The 22,865-nt window shown below is 37.0% G+C and overlaps 1 protein-coding gene across 2 annotated transcripts in view; it reads right to left on the bottom strand.

Annotated features, from left to right (window-relative positions):
* The window catches only part of CNTNAP4 (contactin associated protein family member 4), a 263,723-nt gene that overhangs the window by 104,908 nt on the left and 135,950 nt on the right, over nt 1-22,865 (bottom strand). For both annotated transcript variants that reach the window (XM_008518257.2, XM_070613914.1), the window contains exons 5-9: nt 14,438-14,641; nt 13,705-13,889; nt 12,770-12,913; nt 9,423-9,684; nt 1,438-1,587 (exon numbers count right to left, since the gene is read on the bottom strand). In XM_008518257.2, coding sequence (XP_008516479.2) covers nt 1,438-1,587; nt 9,423-9,684; nt 12,770-12,913; nt 13,705-13,889; nt 14,438-14,641 — 945 coding nt within the window. The remainder of the gene's footprint in view (nt 1-1,437; nt 1,588-9,422; nt 9,685-12,769; nt 12,914-13,704; nt 13,890-14,437; nt 14,642-22,865) is intronic.

Below are 22,865 nucleotides of genomic sequence, written 5' to 3'. Positions count from 1 at the left end.
CAGATATAACGGTGTATATCATATGTATCATAAGAAAAATAAGCAAAATAGAATGCACACGTGATATATTTCACAATAAAATAATACTATAGTATAAATAAAGCAAGCAAAGTTTCTACAAAAAATAGGTAGGCATCGTTAACTCTGAACATGAAGGACGTAAAATACTTTCAGAATGATTCTATTTTAATGATTTGAACTTTTATCCAGTCTGCTATTTTTATCCAGTCTTTTGTTTTTGCACATTTCACAATATGCCTCTTTTTTTCGTATCTCTTTTTAGGGCTTCTAAATCTTTTCCTTTGAAGTGAAAGCTCTTGTTTAAGTTGTTCTATATATTTTACCATTCATTAAAGGAATGTGTTCTTATGGACTGTCATAAAATCAATCATATATTCCACAAGGTTTTATAAACATCTTGGTGTGGAAATGAGCAAATCTCACCAAAGGAAGCAATTATATCTTTTAAGATTGTTGGCACTCTGCTGACTGTCACGGTAATGGTTTATGTTGGGTCTTTCGTTTGTTTGTTTGCTCTCAATAACAGAAGAATGATTGATGGTCTGTGTGCTTACCGTCAATTCCTAGAAAGTAATTAGTATTTTACTGATGAATAATAAAGATTGGGCTACTTCCACCAAATTCAAAAGTGATTGCAGACAGAAGTAACTATTAAAATCGAAAATAACAACAATAAGAAACAACTCAAGTGATGATTAGAAGTAAGTCTTACCACTAACGGTTTTACAATTTTGCCTTCCTAACGGCAAAGAACATTTTATTTTAATTTTCCAGTGCTAAAGATTCATTTCTATTTCCAAGATTTCCTTTTCCAAGCTTTTAGGTCAATCAGATATCCAATGGGCAGGTAGAGGCTTCATTTGTTTTTGTTCTCTGAGAGAGAGGCCTGGTGTTGATGGCTGATGGCTGTAATGTCATCAAATGTATCAGTGCGTTATTACTCAGCAATGAGGAGAGATTTCTATGGCTAATTAAGTTAGATTATTTGTTCATTGACATAATATTGCCCTCCTGCTTTGGGCAGTAGGAAAGCAATAAGGATGCTCCAGAGGACCTAAGAGGCATGATCAGGAAAACACTGCAATAAAATCAGCCCATAAAATCAGAAAAAGGCATATAAGGACCATTTAACATTAGGAAAATATAACAAAATTTGAAAGCAAGAACTGAAGAGGGTGGCCCATTTGCAATCAAGCTCATTATTGAAATTGCAAACATAAGTCAGTCCACCTCAAAGAAATGCATTTTAGGTCACAATTTGTCATCTTGATCCTGTCCACATTTCCATGTTCAAAGAAAGTGAGAAATTATTCTGTAGCATTGACCCAGGTGAAAACAGGATGACTTCCCCAAGACACAGGGGTAGTAACTGCAAATATGGTTCAATTGCCCATATGGCCTGACCTCTTCTCTTACCTCCAAAATAATAGGTTCCACCTGAATAAATCTGCTCAGGCCCCAGGGAAGGAGCAACAGAAGTCAGCTGGCCATCCACCACCACACTCAGATGATGCCTTTTGGCAGATAAGGCGATGGAATGCCACTGCCCATCATTTAATCCAGCACCTGGGGGAGATAAGATCGGTTAAAAGAGATCTCAACAGCGAACATTGAGTGAAGTTGGTTAGAAACAGCAATAAACACATCATTCAATCAAGTACAACACTCAGACCTATTAAAAGGAAACATAAAGGAAGAGAGAAAAGGCAGGCAGGTGGGAACTCAGCACCCTCTATGGGGAAAATGGTGCATTATAGTCTTCCTTTCTTAGGGCCACCACAGAGAGAAAAAAAATCCCAACTTTGGACAATCCTAAATGGTTAAAAATCTTTCAAGTATTTGGCATGGACTAACTTTATCATGTAATTTATCATGTAATTTATCTTTCATGCGGAGGGGCTTGGGAAGAGCACAGATATTTTCCCAAATTCTACTCGATAAAATGATTTATCTGCTTTTTTTATACTTCTATGTAGTCATCTTTTATAATATTAGAGTAGAATATTTACCAAAGTATATGAAGTCAACCATGACAAAAATATTTGAAGAAAACTATAATGAATATTGAAAGTTCACCAGTAAAATGCAAAGTTAAAAAATAAAGTAGTGTGTAAAATCCTATTTACACAGTTCACCCTCATAATTTGCAGAATCCATACTTGCAAATTCACCTCTTGCCAGAATTTATCTGTAACCCCCAAATCAATACTTGGGATACTTTTGAAATCATTCAAAGAAATGTGTAGAGCAGAGAAAAATTTGAGTTGACTGACACGTGTTTCCAGCTGAGATGAAACGAGGGCATGCTTCTTGTTTCAGCTCTCCTGTGTAAACAAGTTTTTTAAATTTTTGTGCTTTTTGTTGATGATCTTGCCATTTAAAGGGCCCTGAAGCACAGTGAGGAAGTACTGTCTAGTGTTCCTAAATGCAAGAAGGCTGCGAGGTGCCTCATGGAGAAAATATATGTGTTAGATAACCTTCGTCATCTAACATGAGTTATACTGAGTTATAGTGCTGTTGGTCATGAGTTCAATGTTACTGAATCAACAATATATATCACATAAGGTGTCTTTAAACAGAAGCACACATAAAACAAGGTTTTATGTATTGATTGGTTGACAAAAATGTTGTGACCAGAGGCTTGCAGGAACCTAACCCGGTCTTTCCTCTAGGAGCAATGATTCAGTATTTGCTAATTCAGTGTTCACAACAACTTTAGAAAACATAATAACTATTGCAAATAATGAGAATCGACTCTCTATATATGATTCCAATTATATTCCTAGTTTTTGGATAAATATGGAAAAGGACTGAAAGGAAATATCTTATATATAAACAGTAATTATTGCATGCAAGAAAATTGCGGTTGTTTTTATTCATATTTATATTTTTTTCTGTATTTTACAGGTTTATATATATAACCAAAAGTTGCTATAATAAAAAATCAGTTTTCTTATTGCCTCTAAAAAACAATCTCTAGTCCCTTCTAAGGCAGTCCCAGTGTCGTGAATCCATGAGATGATGTGTATTTTCCCTCTTAAAGGGAAGTAAGCCTACCAGGGGCTCTGTGGTTAAATACTCAGCAGACAGGTGGAATCTAAGCATCTCTATTGTGTCTTTACCTGTAAGGTTTATTTACATCCATTGAATATTCAACTCTGTATGATTTTGCAGATCAAATTAGTGGAAAAAATGTAAGTCCTCTATTAAACCAAAAAGTCATGGATCTGATAATACTTGCAATTTCTTTATTTCCCCAGCTATTTTTGACCACAGGCTTTCAGACAGAAAATGCACGGAAGCTCCCTTAGACGATGAAGCTCTTTGCCCTGGACTTATTTAGTGTAACACAAATTCCAGCCTGGGCACCAGAGCTCATTTTTACATTATATCCATGAAGCAAAAAAGATTTCCAAAGACCCAACTCTGCTTTGGTTTGTGAAAGATGATGAGAAAGACCTAAAAACTGAAAAATGAAGGATGGAGGTTAGATACTTTTAGACACATTTTCTAAGATTGGACTCTGAAATAGATAGCTGAATAGAGTTATATAATCCCTGACGGTATGAGATTGGACTAAAATAAATCAAATGTCCCAGATTTGTCATCCAGTGCTTCCTCTAGAGGATACATTTAGAGTGAAAATCCTTGTATTGAGTTTTGCGTCACACATACAGACACTACCCACTCTCCCTGCCCTGTCCACGTCTCCTACCAGCTCTACGTCAAAGCGTGGATGTGCCTATATACGCGACTTTACTCCCGTTATTCCATCTTAGGCTTTCCATTGCTTTAGGATGGCTCTTCTCCAACTACCTGTGGTGGTGAACATTTTCTTTTCTGATCTATTGCAGACTGATACTTTAAAAAAATTCAATAAAAATGAATTACTAAAAAATTAAATAAAGACATATAAATGCAAGCCCACTGACTATGTACTTAGATCTTGTGACAATAATCTTATCGCTCTATCAGCTTCTAAGAGCGTAATCTCAATTTTTTTCCTGAGGAAGATTCTCCCTGAGCTAATATCCACTGCCAATCTTGCTCTTTTTGTATGTGATCTGTCATCACAGCATGGCCACTGACAGACGAGTGGTGTAGGTCCACACCCAGGAACCGAACCCAGGCCACCAAAGTGGAGTGCACCAACCTTAACCATTAGGCCAGGGGGCTCGCCCTAATCTCAATTTTTATACCCATCTTAGTAAGGAGTATTTCACTGACCCAGTGCTAGTCCAGGGACCACATTTAAGTAGCAATGTTCCAGATAACTGCAGGGTTAGGCGGGTAGCAGGATTAAGTCAAAGGCTCAGGGACATCTGTCAGTACAGAAGCCGATTTAGATCAAGAACAAACGACCACCAGGACAACCCACTCCATAATTTGACACAGTTAAATGCACCCACCGAACCAGCTAGCAGGTTACGAAGTTATTCTGTGTTTGTAGGAGACCCTCATTTAATAGACATCATTCACTTATTTTTTTTTTTTAAGATTGGCACCTGAGCTATCTGTTGCCAATCTTCTTTTATTTTTTTCTCTTCTTCTCCCCAAAGCCTCCCAGTACATAGTTGTATATTCTAGTCGTGAGTGCCTCTCATTGTGCTGTGTGGGGCACTGCCTCAGCATGGTCTGACAAGTGGGGCCATGTCCGCACCCAGGATCCGAACCAGCAAAACCCTGGGCTACAGAAGCAGAGCACGCGAACTTAACTACTTGGCCACGGGGCCGGCCCCAGACATCATTCACCTATGATGAGAAGACTTAATACCCATCAGTGGAATTTATTACTCAAATTAAATAATGGAAGAACCATTTAATTCATTTCACCTAATTCTACATAATAAAAAGGATAATTTTTTAATCAAAATCTTTTTTTTAAGGACAGACTGTCCCCACCTCATGATGGTTCAACTTACGATTTTTTGACTTTACGATGATAGAAAAGCAATACACGCTCAGGAGAAACAATACTTAGAGTTTTAAATGTTGATCTTTTCCCAGGCTAGCATTTGTACTTTTCTTGCACGACATTAGGTAACTAAATGCTAATCCTACTACACTGCTCCCACCACTCATAACTTTTGAGTCTGGAGGAGGGGCATGTTGTTATTATAATAATAAAATAATAATAATAACAGTTTATTGAATTATTTACTCATAACAGGGACCGTGTGCTTTATATGCATTGTGTCATTTAATCTTCAACACAGCTATTATTATTTTTATTTTAAGTGGAGAAAATGAGGCTCAAGGAGGATAAACAAATTACCCAAGGTGATATCCAGCTGGTGAGCTGATTCCAAAACCCACACTCTTCCCTGGCTGCGGCATAGGAAGTCCCCTTATTTTTTGCTCACAATAGACAATTAACTTTGAGAGAGAAAAAAGCAGTCCTAACAGCTAGGAACTGGCCTCGCACTCTCAGTGAGGCCTTGGTGGTGTGAAAGTTGGCTGGTACTCAGAGCAAGGCCTTCGTGTCCTCCTGTTGAACATAAACAATCTCATAGAATGCCAATATCAGACAAGGTCACTCTGTGACGACAATGAAACTGGGCCAAAACAATAATCAAGGCTACTTTATAATCTTGCCTAAGCACAGACAAGCATCCTAAGCAAGGATACTGTGCAAACCACAAAAAGACCAAACTATTCTCCCTTGGATAATATGAACGACAAGTAATTTTTTGTTGTTGTTATTTACCAATTACAGCCTTAGCCTTATTTCATTCTTCCAAACTTCTAGATAAGATTTACAAAGATAGCTAATCATACAGTTACCCTCAGCTTCTGACAGCATTTAATCCAGAGCAATTTTCCACTTCCTTGAAACATCCCCACAAATCAGTTAACACTACCCAAAATCCTATAATAAGTCATCCTTAACACCTTGTATTGAGACACTCCAGGCCTCCCCAGGATGTGTGTGCCCTTGTTGCAATAAGCGATAAACTCAACTCGTTTGATTACAGGGTGATCACTGTGGTCTTTAGGTGGGAAACACTGACAATTCCAATGGAGGAACGGAAGAATAAACGGAAGCGTTTGCAGTTGTAGGTAGCAGGAGAGAATCGAGTTGTTTACTAGAAATCTCTCCCTCTCCATTTCTCTCTCTCCCTTTTCTCCTTCTTTTTCTCCTCCTCCTACACCTCCTTCTGTCTCTCCCTCCCCCTCCCCGTTTCCCTCCCCCTCCGCTCCCCCTTTCTCTCTCTCTCAGGTCCAAACCACATAAACACACAAAATACAGCAGGAAGAAAAAGGTTTCTATGTGCTCCCATTGTACATATTCTTCAAGTACCAGTCCTAAATTGCTACAGAAATATGGTGACAGCTTAGCCACCATCACCCTCCCGTAAGACTATAATAGACATCCATAAGGTAAGAATTATAAAGAAAAAATAACCCCGCTGTAAGGGTAGGCTCTTTGCAAAAGTGTAAAAGGCAATTATACATAGGCCATTACTCAAAGAACAACTGAAGGGGTTTCCCTGCTTCCAAATACCTTTCAGTGCTCTGAAACAGCCCCAGAATTCCAATTCCACCAATTACATCTACTAACCAGACTTAAAGATCCAGCCCACCAGATTGCTCTTGCCAAGATTAAAATATGGAGGTCACTGGTGCCAATCACTTTAGGAAAGTGGACTTTAAGGGAGAGACAAGGTTATAATCTGAAAGGTAGGCATATTCCAATAGTGAAAGGGAAGAAAGGGGAATTTAAAAAAAAACATTGCTCCGGGGTGGGGCTACTCCACGGCCAGCCACAGGAAGCACGAATGTCTAGTAAATGAAAAATGTGCATCTCGTATTGTGCAAGCCTGTACCTGGCAGGCCCTGCCCACGGGAGCAAGAAGCTTGTTTACAGCCTGATTTTCACCTTTAGGGAAAAGCAGCAGCAGAAATGCTAAAACCATAGCAAAAATCCCAAATTTGACAACAGAGAATTTGTTTTGAATAGGAAAACATAACTGTAATGTTTGTTGGGTTTTTGATCCCATCTAAATGATTTTTGCTTTGACATCTATGAAAGTGACAAGGACTGAAAATATTTTGTGTGATGACAGATGCTGTAGTACTGCTAATACATTTTATAATTTAGACTAATATAATATCTTAATATTTCAAAAGTGATATAGGCTGACATAATATTTTCAAAGAATTCCAAATGACAATTGCCAAAACTGTGCATCACATTAAAAATGTAGCCGGATAATTCAAACATTTGCACAATTCAGTTCTTCCTCAATACAATTTAATTTTTATTCCACTGTAAGAGATAAAAATTTTAAGTTTTTAAAACATGTGATTAGTATTTTATAAGTACTAAGAAAGAAAGACTGAACCATCCTTATAAAATGGACAGATTTAATATAATATGTTACTGATCCATCAATAAATACTTGATTCTCTTTAAAGAGTCATCATAACACATTCTCACAGCTGATTTAATTACCAAACAGTGTCCAGGAGAAAATCTTTCCCTGTGAGAGGGCAAATGGACCACCCACCGAACTACCATTTAAACAGTCTACTTTCAAAGGTAAAATGTATGCGCCTCACTGAAACTAGCAAAAATCAATATTTTAAAAGAAACTGGAAAAATGGTGGTGGGGAGTTGGTAAGGCCTACTTGTGGTATCTGCAGTATAAGAATTTTGCTATTGACATTCCTATTTAGTCTAAGCTCCCTATTCTTAACTATGAAAACAATCGCATTGTCATATGGTATCATAATGGATTATATTGCATATGAATTTAAACATTAATTTAGAGATTTTTAAATCATTCAGGGTATTCTATGTAGACTTACACCTAGTAATTTATCAAATATACATGTCGGTAAAGAGTTTAGAAATGAAGTAGCTCCATGGGGCTCAGTACAGTAATACTGTAGTGAAGTAGTTTCTTTAAGATGCTGAAAATTAGGCTGTGAATATACCCAGTTCAGAGGATGTCAAACACATCACAATAAACTACACATTAATGGCAAGCTTACATTCTTAGGCCCTCACTTTTTAATATGACACTGATGAATTTATTTCCTTTTGTCAAGGCTGCAAATCTACCACATTTTGAGCATCACATTAAAAAGTCACAGCACAGGGGGCCAGCCCAGTGGCATAATGGTTAACTTCGCACCCTCCACTTTGGCAGCCCCAGGTTCGTAGGTTCAGATCCTGGGCATGGACCTACACACCGTTCAAGCCATGCTGTGGCAGCATCCCACATACAAAAATAGAGGAAGACTGGCACAGATGTTAGCTCAGGACCAATCTTCCTCACAGAAAAAAAAAAAAATTCACAGCACAGTACCTCCTAAAAATCATAATTAATATTGAACTTTCAGCTCCAACACTTAAACTGCAATGATATATGAACAACAAAAAAGATACATAAAGACTAAGCATTTGTGTATCCATTTATATACTTGCTTTTCTTACATTTAGTTTCTGACTGTATTTTAATTTTTTTCCCTCTCCCAGTCATATTCTATTAATTTTGGTCATAGTTAATACAGAGGAGTAGTAGGATGGCATCTTTAAATTGTTTTTAAAGATCATTTATTAAACTGATGTAGCAATTTACCCCAATGTGACCTCTAGTTGCTTGGCTTGGGTGTTATTCCATATATATGAAAATGTGATGGAGCTCTCTTGTCAAGAACTATATAATTTTAATGAAGGGACAAAAATATCCTTCACCCAAAGCGCTGACCTAAATTAGACATTAATTTTCCAGACACTCGTACAGTCTCCTTAATTATGTTACTTCTAATCACTGAAATGATACCGTAATGCGTAGAAGTGGAGAGAATTGCATTTGGTGCCAAATGAGCAACTTTTCATGAGTCTTTTCATCCTCCCAAAATATATCAACTCTGTACAGAATACATCAGCAAGTGAAGTTACTTTGACTAAGTATTTACGTTTTACATTCACACTAATATACAGATATAGATATAGATCCAAGAAAAACCTCTCCCTTTCTCTCACAGACCAGATAAGACTAGTAGCTGTGTTAGACAAGCCCAGTTTTCCATGGAAGACACTCAGTAAACTTTTGGGTCCATTTCAGTCTTTCACATTTGTCCCATAACACATTTCCTCAGGATATGTTGATTTATCTGGTGTGGGCAAGATGGTCATGGAAGGAAATTTCTATTCCCTCCACAGCGATCACTTTGGTTAATAAGAACTGCGAGTGCTGGAGCCATATTTAAAAGGAAATTGGAATCGAGTTCCTCTCAGGAAGAGTACTGATAATCTTATTAACTCAAGTATTCATTTATTAAACAAATATTAATTTTTTGGTTATGCATAAAATTTTACACAGAAGGGAGAGAGAGATAATGAAATCTTTCAAATCCATATGCTTCGCTCGCAGGAATACACTTATTACCTGCTGTGATGTCACTGGGTAATTTTCCTGGCTGGTAGAGATTCAGCTTGAGTTTTCCATCATTAAGAAAGAGGAGGAGACCCCCTGAAACCAGCTGAAGTTCGCTGAAGAGCAGAAGTCCTGCCTTGTTCCAGGTTCGAAATTGAAAAGTGGCAGAAATCTCTTCCTCCCCAGAAGAGCCTGGCAGGGCTAAGTAACTCTCGGAGCTCAGAAAAGTCACAGGCACAGACTGTGGCTGTGAACAGGAAAAGGAGACATTTCCCTGAGAATAAAGGAGAAGGAAAAGCTTCAAGAACGACTCTCACATAGCGTTAGTAACGACACTGACATATTCACAAAGACTGTTTATCGATCTCGAATTATCCTCGATTTAAAACAACGACAAATTGCTTTCAACGTGAAAATCCAAATCCTTGCTATGCATCTTAAAGCTTCTGCAAATCCAGTGATGTTATGGTCAGGCTACTCTTTCCCTGGGTTTTCTGGGCAAAATCCTTTTCTCCCCATCTCTCACCTTTCATAAAGGCATCTAACTGAATGTAATTGCATTCAATAAAAATGTATTTAAGCCAACTCTGTGTTTTTATCTTTTACTTTCTCACTCCTTTGACTTCTAACTTACTCCATAATATAACCAATATTAATGAGCTACTGTTTTTGCTTCCATATCTTTCTCTGTTCCTATTGAATCATATGGGTGTGTGTGTGTGTGTGTGTGTGTATATATATATATATATATATATATATATATATATACACATAGTTTCAGTAATACACACACACACTTAAATATATGTTTATGAATACATACACCTATATGCTAGGCATTATTTGGTTTACAAAAATAGGTGCCCTGTTTTACATCTTTTACTGTACCATGATTTTATCACTAACAAATACCTTATAGAAATCCCTTGGAGTTATCTGGCATAAGCCTAATTCCTTCTTTTTATTGACTGCATAATACTCTATTACGTGAATGCTCCAATTTTTACTCAGTTGTTTTCCTGTTAATGTGCACTCACTTTGTTTCCAGGTTTTGCCTAATCCAATAATGCCGGCGTACATAACTCTGCATGTTTCTGCATGTTCTGGTATTTTCAGTTCTGTAGAAAAGGATTTTAAATACAGAACCACTGTGCCTATATGTTGTACTAAATATTTCCAGCTTCTTTTCCAAAAGAAAAAAGTTAAAACACTCTACATTTCTACCGTGACAGAGGAGGATACCCTTTCCCCCACATCCTTGGCAGCAACAGGTATTATAAATCTTTTAAATTTGCACACGTTCAATGACAAAATGCGAAAGTGATATAACATTCTTATTTATCTGGCATTTACCTCACTAACAGTGAATCTGAGCATTTTGCATGAGTTTGCTGTTCTTTTGGACTTGCCTTCCTCAGAATGGTCATTCATATCCTTTGCCTATTTTTCATTTTTCCTTTCTGTTTTAAGGTTTTACACCGGACGCTACAATTTACAATGTTCTCCTTATATTCTTTTTTTTTTAACCATTTTTGTCTTTTTCTTATCATGTACTTGTCATCAGATTTACATGTATTATTTCTCATCTAATGGTTTTAAAATAGATCTTCAAGACACATTAGAATTCCATAAATTTCCATTAAAATGCTGTATGTAAAAAGTACTTTGCTATTAGAGTAAAATATATATTTAAAGATTTAAAATAACTTAAAGTCTGAATTATTTAGAAATAATTAAGCATGTTCCTTAACATGCTTCAGAAATAAAGGTAAATGTTTTCATTTCTCCTGAAAATAACCTTTAACAAAATTTCCAAATGTAGATTTGAGAGGTCAATGAAATCAACTTTACTTAGAAGAATACACTTTGGAATTAAACCATTTGGTCTTGATTAAGCAAAAACATTTGGCTCTATCGTGATTCTGTGAAAAGTGAACTAGCTTTCCTTGTGGACAAATATCTTGCCCTGATGAATGAAATAACAAAAGTGGGAGAGTGAACTGCGTGACTTGTAATGCAAAGGCATTCATATGACTGACAAACCCGGGAAAAGTGGAAACACTTTACCAGCTGCAGTCTGGTCTCAGGCTTCATTTGGACAGCTACCTACTGCCCTACAAGCCGCAAGTCCTCTTGCCAAAGAAGAGTGAGTGTTAGTTGCCTGAGCAGTTTCTGGAAATTCATTTTGCCAATGAAACACACACATCTATCTATAATTTTATTTTATCTTTAAATCATTTTCCCTTTTATAAAACAATAACTAATAATCTCGCTGGATGGTATAGTCATACAAACACTATCAATTCCCACAGAGAATTAGGAATAAAATATTTCATAAACAATAAATATCCCCATGATGTGCTACAGGATTTGCTGACAACATGAGCTTAACTTTACGTATTTTGAATTTTGAACAATTACAGAAATGTATCCAAATGGATATCCGCGGCTATTTTTCGATCATCAAGCTGGTTAAGCTGGAAACCAGGTTTCCTAGAATCTCCTTTTTTGTCTGGTTCTGATTAAAAGTTAACCAAAAGAGCGACGTGCTGATATTTGAGTCAGAAGTGAAACGCCGGCCATTTTCCTCCAAAGGTTTTGTGTGTGTGATCAAGAAGAGTGAAGGGTGATCACAGAGGAGCTGGGTTGTTCTGGCTTGTCCTGCCTCTCCTTCACTCTGCTCCCTCTCTTCTTCCTGACAGCTGGCTTGACTCGCCAGCATCTCTGACAATTGTTAAGATGCAAGTGCTAAAACAGATCCCTTGTTCATAAAGCCATAATGAGGCTGCTTCCCTGACCGAACCCTGACTAATACAGTTATATTTAAATTCTGCCTCATTTCCACAGAATTAGAATATAACACAGCCTGACCAACACTGCTACTGGGACAGATTGGCAGAGGCAATGTTGTAAAAGACTATTAGTTTCTTTTATTTGTTATGAATGACCATGGCAAAATACAAGTTTTTCAAATGCCTCTCTAATATACATGGATGTTATCCGATTCCGGGAACTCGGTATGCTTGTTTAGAGAGTTTGTCAGGGAACAGCTTATTAAGGAAATTACAGAGCAAAGGAAATTAGTCTCCTAGGAGTAATAATATCACAATAAAATTAAATTAGCAGCTGTAAAAAACACCACTTTACTTCATAGAAAACTAAAATAATCATGCCTCGTGAATTATAACTCCTTTAGAAGAATTAACCCCTTATGTGGATGTTGCCCAGCAGAGAAAAGTGTAAAAGAATAAGGATAACCTCTAAAATATCATATCAAATGAGAATCCAAAATGGAGCAATTTCATTGTGTGGAAAAGCCACATAGTTTTACTCATTCATTCACGTGAAGACTCTCTTACCTTAGCAATGATCTGTGGTTTTTGTCGCTTGGCCAAATCAATGATATCCACTCCATTATAATAGAGATTTTCTAAACAACCATGAAAATTTTTATGGGGGAATGACACTGATTTTCCAGGTGCTGGAATCCCTCCAAAGCTGATCTTAGAAAGAAAAATGGCATCAATAATATTGTTTAGTGATTTTCTGATAATCTGCTTAAATAATTATGATTAGCAACTATAGCTGTAATCACGATAGATCAATTTTTCATCAGCCTACATTGTCATATTGTTGATTTCAAATGAACATTTTTAAAAAAATTAAGATGCAGATTTTAAAACAAATATATAAGCATTCAGTTTTTATTTACACTAGAGCTTGATTATTCTTACAAGTTGCTAATCACACTGGATTTGATATTTATTGGTTGGTGAATAAAAATGCATCTCTATCCATGGGAAACCTGTGTTTAATAATATAGCCAATTATAATGACATTTTATTTTTTATACATTTCTAGCACGCACTGGTATTTGTGCCTTTGAATCGACTGTTAATGAATTAATTAATCTATTCATTCTACATCCTCTCCCTAAATCTACACTGCTCAGGAATGCTCTATAGGACAGAAAAATCATGTAACACATTCTGTATGTACTTGTGGTGATGAGATCTCCCACAGAGATTTCCTACATGTGACGTTCTGTGACTACACATTGCAGGTAAAAGAGATCATCTCTCTCTATAATGATAAATAAACATATTGTGAGCAAGACGAAGTCTCAGTAGTACATTCCCAAATCTGTTACTGGGAGTTAGGTCACCCTGGGATGCACTTCCTCAGGACTTTGACGTACTCTGAAAGGGAGGTTTTCTACAGTGGATTTTCTTTGGCATGGCAACGCCACACATACATCACAAAATCTGTATGAATTGAAACATAACCATCACACCTCATAATCAAGATCCAGGTAATTGAATTCTCCCTGGGCGTGGAAACGGTGCCTGTGCTCGTCCACGGTGAAGTTGACCTGCTTGCCCAGGCGCTGGACGAGCACAGAATGCCAATGCTGGTCATCCAGCAGGCTGCCCAGGGTGAGGTTGATCAGGGAGTGAGTGGAGGGCAGTTTCGCTTCACCTTAGAAGAGAAAAAAATAACAGCATCATTATTCCCAGTCTAAAACACAAAGTTTCCCTTTTGTGGACCTGCGTCTCCCATAATAATTGCAATCTCCTTCCACGCATTCCATCCAAAACATTAGTATGGATTTACCTGAAGTTTGAATATAATATCCTCTCGACCTTGTTGTAATTTCTCCCACTGTTAATTCCTTTTATTAGTATCACCCATCACATGCTCCTTTTCAATGTAAATTTTATCTATGCTACAACCTCATTACTTTTACTACCTCAATATTTTTCAATGATGCATCCCTTTCTTCATGATGTCCGAAAGTAGCTATGTAGTTCTACCAGTATGCTGTAAGGAACACTGAATGAGGGTCTTGTACAGTTTGCAAATTATGAACCATTTTTACATGAAAGTGCAATATTGGTATACATACAAGCCTTTAAATCTGGGAATAAGGCACCTTAATTTTTATAAGATAAGCCATAAAAGTATCAAGTTACTGAAATGATATCTACATGACTAGATTTTTCAAGCACTTCACCAAATAGTTTTACCTGAATTAATAAGTAAAAAGAGTTTTCCTCTTTTCAATTCCAACGTGATGTGATCTCCATTTTGCCCTTCCTGGTGGAGTAGAACCCCATCACTCTGCATGGTTTTAAATTTCAAAGAAATAATATCCTTCATTGGGCTCAAGGATTTTTGATCAAATCTGTAGAGAAGGGTACTTTTTCCATCAAGATCAACCACCTCTGATCCTGGAGACAAAGATATTAAAAGTCATTCTAAAAATAAATATGCTTTTCATTAAAGCATTTAAATGGATATATAGAAGGAGAGCATTATACGTACACACATACATGTATAGTCCAGCTCCAGGCCCATCATAATAAGAGAATAGGCAACCACCTAACACCTAATTCTCTACTGATACATGGGATGGATTCCATTTTAGTCTTTACCAACCTATCTACAAAACTCACGGTCTGTTAATACATTTTAAAATGTATTCCTAATTTTCTCTTATATTACGAAAGGCTGTTTCTTCTCATTCCATGAAAGAAAAAAAAAGAAAATCAGGAAAATGGTTATAATCAATATCCATAAAACCACTTTCATATTTCACAATCAATATTTTTTAATGATGTTCTTTTTTTATTTCCCTAAGATTGGCACCTGAGTTAACAGTTGTTGCCAATCTTTTTTTTTTTTAAAGATTGGCACCTGAGCTGACAACTGTTGCCAATCTTTTTTTTTTTTCTGCTTTTCCTCCCCAAATCCCCCCAGTATATAGTTGTATATTTTAGTTGTGGTCCTTCTAGTTGTGGCACATGGGACGCCGCCTCAACATGGCCTGATGAGCGGTGCCATGTCTGCGCTCAGAATCCGAACCCTGGGCCACCCAAGTGGAGCCCATGAACTTAACCACTCGGCCACGGGGCCGGCCCCTAATGATGTTCTTGAAATGGTGAAGTTAAACGGTTTCTTAGCTCCTGAAAGAGTGGTTTTGAAATTCTTTCATACATGCCATATATAAAAGAGACACATATACAAATACATCACATACTTCAGACTCATCAAATGCCACCTCCAATAAATAATAAACAGACCTTTGTGTTTGTTTTATTCTATTATTTTTGTGGCTAAGTAATAGTATTTAAGAGCAATGTTATTTTCTGTCTTCTCAAGGGCGTTGTTGAAAAGGCGTTCCCTTATTGATATTATAAGGGCTGTTCTGTTGCATTTATGTCATAACTGTGACATTGACATGTTTTTCATCTTTCTGACAGTGTCTTATCTACTCATTGTCAAGATCACTTCTATTCAGTTCATCTGAAAAAAGATGTCATGTTATACCAGTAACATAACAGTACATCTGTCAAAGTCGGTTGCACCCTGAACAAGAGACACAAAAAAGAACTGATAATACTCAGAAAGCCTGGCAGTGGTTTTTACATTTCACAAGTCAAAGATTAAAAAAGGGGGGGAAAAAGGCAATTACCCTTGAGAGTACATTTATGTAAAAAATGAAGAGGTTAGGGAAACCCAATAAAACAGGAAGCTATTTTTCAACTGGTTGGCTGACTTTCCCCAGTCAACAAAATGACATTACAGTTTACTCATCTTGTTTCATTTGACAAAATTATTACAGCTACTTGTATGCCCAAATACGATTTCATTCAGATTATCCATCACATTTAATGTGAACCATTTATAGTCACCACCCCCAAAATTTTTTTCAACTATTTTATGCAGCTATCTTTTGAAAATTCATAGGTTTGATTTTTTTCCACGTCTTGTTAATGTTGCTTATAAAGAATTCATTCACCAAGTGTGCGTGAATAAACACTGCATTCTGTAGAAAGAATAATGTTAACCGAACAATTATTCCTTGTTATATAGCTGAATGGATGTGCATGGCAAAAACATAACTCTGTGTCAAATACAAATAACATGTTCTATGATTATTAGATTACAATAAATTAAGAAAAATTCCAATAAGACAGGCTTTAAATGCTGACACATTTGGAGCAATGCAGTTACCTCTGAGTTAATGTATTGCTTAAAGGCAACCATTTTAATAATGATTTTATTTTAGATAAAGTCTATTTTTGGAATTAGCTACCAAGAGATTTTTTTCTAGTAAAAGTTTAGCCTGTGTTATTTCAGCCTACTATTTCTTTTTTCTTCTCCTTCACTATTGTTACTGTTACATTATAATGGTCATATTAACTTTTCACAGCACCTAAAGCTTTGTGCCCGGAATATTTCTATCAGCGAAATGGGATAGTGAAAACGTAGCAGAAAATTGATGCCTAAAGCAATAGTATATTGTTTCAGCTCTTAAACTGAAGCCACTTGTCATTTTCTCTCACTCTCACCTATTTTCTTCCTACTTCACAGGTATAACGCTACGTAATTTGATACATCCATTCAACAAATATTTATTTAGCCCATCATGTTAAGAGACTGTGCTAGATGCTGAGCTAAAAAGACTGATTAACACCAATGTGCTCCCTGCCCTCGTGAAGTTTACAGTCAATGAAGATGGACAAGAATTAGCAAGTGAACAAATAAATTCATAAAACCATTACAGACAATAAAAGGCCTTCTGACCAAGATTAACAGAAGACTGAGGTCATTTAGTTAAGGTAGTTGGGCAAACTTAGTTCTCACGTCTGGAAACCTGAGGCCCAAGCAGATTGTAATCAATTATCTCCCTATACTCCATGATCTTCAAGTCCTGTACTTGTCCCCATAAACTAGAATTACTCTTAGAACGTTGAACTCCAAGAGGCCTACTCACTCTCTCAACACATTCTCTCCTTTGCTGTCCTGAAAGGAAGCTCCAAGAATTGCTGAGAAACTACAAGGACAGTCAGTAATTTAGCTCTCAGAAGGAGGACGTAGGAGTGAGGGGGGCTCTCCCAGAAAAAAGGGGCCTGAAAGCAAGAAAGTAGTGAAGTAGGGGGATCAACGAACTGGCTACAATCACATCACAGGTGTGACGTGCATGTGAACAACACCCTTCAGGAAAAAAAAAAAGCTAAATATGATTCAGAATGTGAGCACAATGCAGTACACGAAAACTTCAAGATACATACATGCAATATACATACAAGAGTCTCATAAACGAAAAAATTCAGGATGATTCTTAACAGTATTACTCTAGACAGAAAACTCACTTTTAATAGGCCTAATATAAGCCACTGTTATAAATAGCCTTTTACACAACATATCTGATACATAAAAAGCATACAATTTTAAACAATAACTAAAAAACACTGAGTTATGATACATAGGTTAAAGATATAAAAATCTGGCACTATCCAAAAAAAACTAATCTTTTGAGAGAGAGAGAGACAGAGAGAGCATCTAAATTCAATGTATCATCAGCATCTAGCACTCCTAGGGTGCTGGCGGGAGAGAGAAGTATATAGTCTCTCTTGAAAGTGATCTTATCACTGTTAAAAAAAGGTGGAAAAGTTGGGAATAAATCAAAGGCATAATTTCTCATTCTTTCAACGTCACACTGACTATTTTCTACAGGCTCGTTTAGAGATTATTTAATTCTAGGTGAAGTAATAAACGTCTCAATTTACTATTTATTACAGATTAGGACCAGAGTTACATATTAATTTGTAGGTTTTTTTCCCAGTAGAGATGCAAATGATTTCTGTCTGGTACAAAATATATCCCCAAAGGCCATGGTTTTATTGTCCTGTTGGGCATTAAAACCATTTGTGTACTTAACCAAATAATGGTAGCAATCCACCATTCTTTCTGGGATTTCTATATACACTCAGTCTCTTGAATTTCCTTTGAACTAGCTTTCTTATTCTTCTGATTCCTTCTTTAATGAATCAAATGCATCTTTGATATGTGTTTGTTCTATATTTGAATGAGAGTCATGTTTTCACATTACCGAAAATTATTATTTTAACACTACTAACTTGAAAAGAATACTTGGGCTCCACATCATCGACTGGGGAAGCAACATTTCAAGTCTTAGCCATCACCAGTAACGGTGAGGGTGAATTTACTTTCACTATTCCACAAAGATTCTTAGATTTTTGAACTCAAAAGAGCACCATCAACGCAAACATTCCAACAAAAGAAAAAGCAGATGATTTATAACAATAGTTCTTTATATTGAAACTAACCTATCAAAGACCTAATAAGAGTATATACCATTAATGAGATTAATCCAACTCAATATTTATTTGTTTAGAAACACTAACTTAAGAATCCAAAGTAATACTGATACTTAAATTGAGTCAGTATCACATTTCTTCCTATCTTTTGTCAAGCACTTTTGGAAAAAGGATCTTTCGTATTCAGTTGAATTGTATAAATAGGAAAAGCAAAGGTATTAGAAAACTGACTATAGGAAAACTTGGAAATCATAAGTTAAGAAAGTTGAAAACAATAAAAGATTTACTGTCCAAAGACATAGGAGGAAATGTGTTACTTGATCAGAAGGAAGAATGATTTTTTAATTGTAAATTTGTTCATTAGTACGCTTATTAATTGAGGTTATATTTTAGTGATTGGATTATTATAAATATCAATAATATTATTAGCAATATTAATAATAATATTATCAATGTTGATAATTAAGCCTGTCATAGCCTTTCTTACCATGGGGTGAGCATGAACTCTAATTTTCTAGTAACAAGTAGCAAGTCGTTCTGACATGTTCACTTCCTCTTAGTCTAGCTCCTTCTCAGCCACTTTTCATAGTGGATATTCTAGTTTAGCCTAGTAGCTAAGACAACTAGTCTGTGTGGGTCTGAATCTTCACTCTACCTTCAGCAAGTATAGGCGTTTCCTATTACTGCTGTAACAAACGACCACAAACGTGGCTCCATAAAACACCACAAATTTATTATCTCACAGTTTTGGAATTCAGAAGTCCTAAAATCAAGGTGTTGGCTGGGCCTGCTTTCCTTCTGAAGTCCGTAGAAAATAACCCCTTTGCTTGCCTGTCCCAGCTTCTAGAGACCACCTGCATTCCTTGGTTTATGGCCCCTTCTTTCATGTACAAGACCAGTATCACAGCATCTTCATCATTTCTGCTTTCATAGTCACATCTCCTTTTCCGACTGATTCTCTCATCTCTCTCTTATAAGGACCCCTTGCATTACAGTGGGCCCATCTGGATAACCCAGGATACTGTCCCCATCTCAGCATCCTTAATTTAATCACATCTGTAAAGTACCTATGTCATATAATATAATATATTTACAGGTCACAGGGCATGATTCTCTCTATCACAGCAAGTTACCTAAGCTCTTTCTCCCTCTTTCCTCATCTGTAACATGGGAATGATAATAGCATATTCTTCGTAGGATTACTGTATGAATGCACAGCTGAGTAATTTTTGCAAGAGTTGATGGCACATAATTAGAACACAATAAATGTTAACTACTACTAATGCTAATGCTATTAATTGTTATTGGAATATTGGGCAGAAAAATAGGTGCAGCAAAAGTAGTTTAATAAATACATTTGGTGTATTTATTTTTAAAAAGTGTACTCTTTAAAAATAATGAATTTCTGAAGTGCACAAGAAAGATTCAATTATCAATGTCATTGCTGGGTTATGCAGCAAGAACGATTTTGAGCCATCTGCGGGTTCTGTGGCTTTTTCTCTGACTGTCAGCAAATGCCTGAGCTGACTCACCACGGCAACCGTCGGTGACCCGAATCTTCCCCAGTGAGTATCTCCATCTCAAATCTTCTCATTTATAGCAGGAATCAAGGAAAGGAGAGGCTCACAAAGACTGTAGGCCCTACTCTCATATCAATTCTCCATGTGACCTTGAGACAGAGGTTTAATCTGCTTTATGTCTATGATTCAGAAATACAATCTTCTGTGGAATGAAGGGTCTTCCAATAGAAAATATTCAAATTTCTTTCAGGGAGTTGTGTCAGAAGTGGCATTGCTGAAACGTGCATTCTATGCTCCTTTCTGCACATATTAACGGAGAGCTTTCTGTGCAGACAGTGGAATACACAGCAATGCATAAAAACAGAGCACATTTTTTTTTCAAGGAGCCTTACAGTCTAGTGGGGAAGACACAAAGCCCTGAGATGTGATTATTCATGCTGGGGCTCAGAGCTTTGCTTCTGCATCAGGGCTGGGTCCCGAATGGTTTCTAACATGTGCGGGAGGAGCCGATCCACTCAGCCTCAGAGAAGGATGTCAACTAAACTGCAGAAAGGCTTTATCTCTGTGAGCAGCAAATTGTTTTTCCACCTCTGCATATTTCACATGCAAACACACTCCTCACTGTAAGATCTTCCACGTGACCCAGTTTCCTTCCCTCACCCCTGCATCCTACCCCTACTCCAGAAGTGTGAGGCTCCTCAAATTATGAGAAGTGGCTATTTGAAAAAGCAATGTCCTCCCCACCGCCCAAGTTGATTATTAAAGAAAAACATGTTCAAGAGTATGCTTTCTTAAACTGAGGCTCCATGATTCCGCCATGTTAGAATCAACTGAGAAGAAACTCTTGGGGTCTCCACAAACAGTCAACATCCTGGGCTCTGCCTGATGTCCACCAAATTAGAATCTCTGAGAACAATATCCAGGAATACAGGTTCCTGAGTGATCCTGAGGCAGACGACAGCATGGGGGTTATTTGACAAGAAGAACGAGTAGGCTATAGAAACCTACTCTCTGAAAATGAACAACCACGTTGCATATTGAATTGTACCATGGAAAATGAATATGTCTTATTTATTTATTCTGTAGGTGGTACTCATAGAAAATTGTGGAGGTGGTAGGGACTTATCCCTGAAAGATGGTTCAGGGAGAAATTAATTCTATGAGTTAAACTATCGCATTACAGATGAGGTCAGTTGACTAAGAAACTTAAGCAGGAAAAATTGGAACAGAAAATGTGTGAACTGGAAAACAAATCCTTGAATGATAAAAAATTGACTTTATTGAAGGTCATGAAAGAATTCTTGAAAAACACATGAGAGTCTTCTATTAATTCTTTGGGAATCACCCCAAAAATATAAATAGAAAAAGAGTGCTACCACTGGAGAAAAGAGCTATGGACTAAACACTTCTTGGCTAAACATGAAGTCAGTCTTAAACACTAATCATACTGTTTATTTGAAAATTACTACCTAGGAATTACTAAACAGAGGTCCAATTTTGAATTCTAAGAAACATAAATTAGACTGAGTCGCCGTTAAACCATTATACAGTGAAATATTAAAGCACTGGCATGATGTATTCGCACTTGAGATCCGCATTACTGAATTGGGTTTTAAAGAGATGGAGAGGAGAGACCAAGTACTCGAGAAATCAACAGGAAATAGCTTGTACTATTTTTGCATAGTAGCATAAAAGAACACAGAATGATTTAAGGAACTCAAGTTTAAAACAACTAAAATTAATACTATAAAAAGGAAGAAGACACAAGATCAAGTGCTGTATACGACCACAGAGAAAAGGTGACTTTACTGTCACGGTTTTAAATAGACTGAGCTAAGGTCAGTAACAACACTCCAAGAGGTTATGGGAACAAACATGATCAGTGCCACTTAAATATCAATCTAAATTAACCTTTTAAAGAGAGTTGAAATTGGAAAGATCTACTACGTCAAGGATGCTTGAGTGTGTCATTGGAGGATATAAGTTAGATTTCTGCTTCTAATATTTATTTGGAACTTTTGTAATGGTCACAGGAGTCAGTTATATGCTGATTCTCCGGTTCCTTATTAGGAATATGCAGCAAGTCCCACAATAGAAACTGATTTTGCAACAGTGAACACATTCTGTCCTCAGAGATCCTCCAGTCCAGAAAAGAGGGATGTCAGGTAACTCATCCCACATGTACAGATATATTTAGAAATTGTAAGTGGAGCCTGAAGGAAAAGCACAGGGATATATGAGAGCTTTGAGCAGAGAGATCTCAATTAGCTCGTCAATTAAGGATGACATCTCTGAGGAAGTGATACTTAAACTGAATAGATGACCACCTATGAAAATGCCTAGTGTCAGGAAAGAAGAGGAAGTGGGGAAGGGGAGGGGATGGAAGAGGGAGGAGGGTTGGGAGGGTACGAGAGACTGGGGAGGGATGCATGGTGGTGGCAGGAAGTAAATGGAAGAGGTCCACAGGGAGTTGAATTACTGACGGGTCATCTTGATCCTGTGAAATCTCCGTTCCAGGTTTTGTTGGGACAGGTCTATTTTGGTTTTGTCCTTAGCCCTAGGACTTAAGAATTGCTCCTAGGGTGTGGTCTTTACTCCTAAGGTGATGCCCTTCTGACTTTTCAGATAGAAGCCCAAGGTTTTTTAACAAGTCCCTCTCCGTTGGCAGGGCTTGAACTCCAAAGGTGCTCTTCCCAGCACTGAGCAGATACGGAAGTCTTGAGGACTTTAACCTCCCAGCTCTGCCTTCACCTGGGCTCCTTAGCGTCTCTTCTAGGAACGTGCAGTTCAGGAATCAGCCAAGGATT

Source organism: Equus przewalskii, chromosome 3 (assembly GCF_037783145.1).
Source record: "Equus przewalskii isolate Varuska chromosome 3, EquPr2, whole genome shotgun sequence".
Classification (NCBI taxonomy): Eukaryota; Metazoa; Chordata; class Mammalia; order Perissodactyla; family Equidae; genus Equus; species Equus przewalskii.
This window is presented reverse-complemented; position numbering and strand designations above follow the sequence as displayed.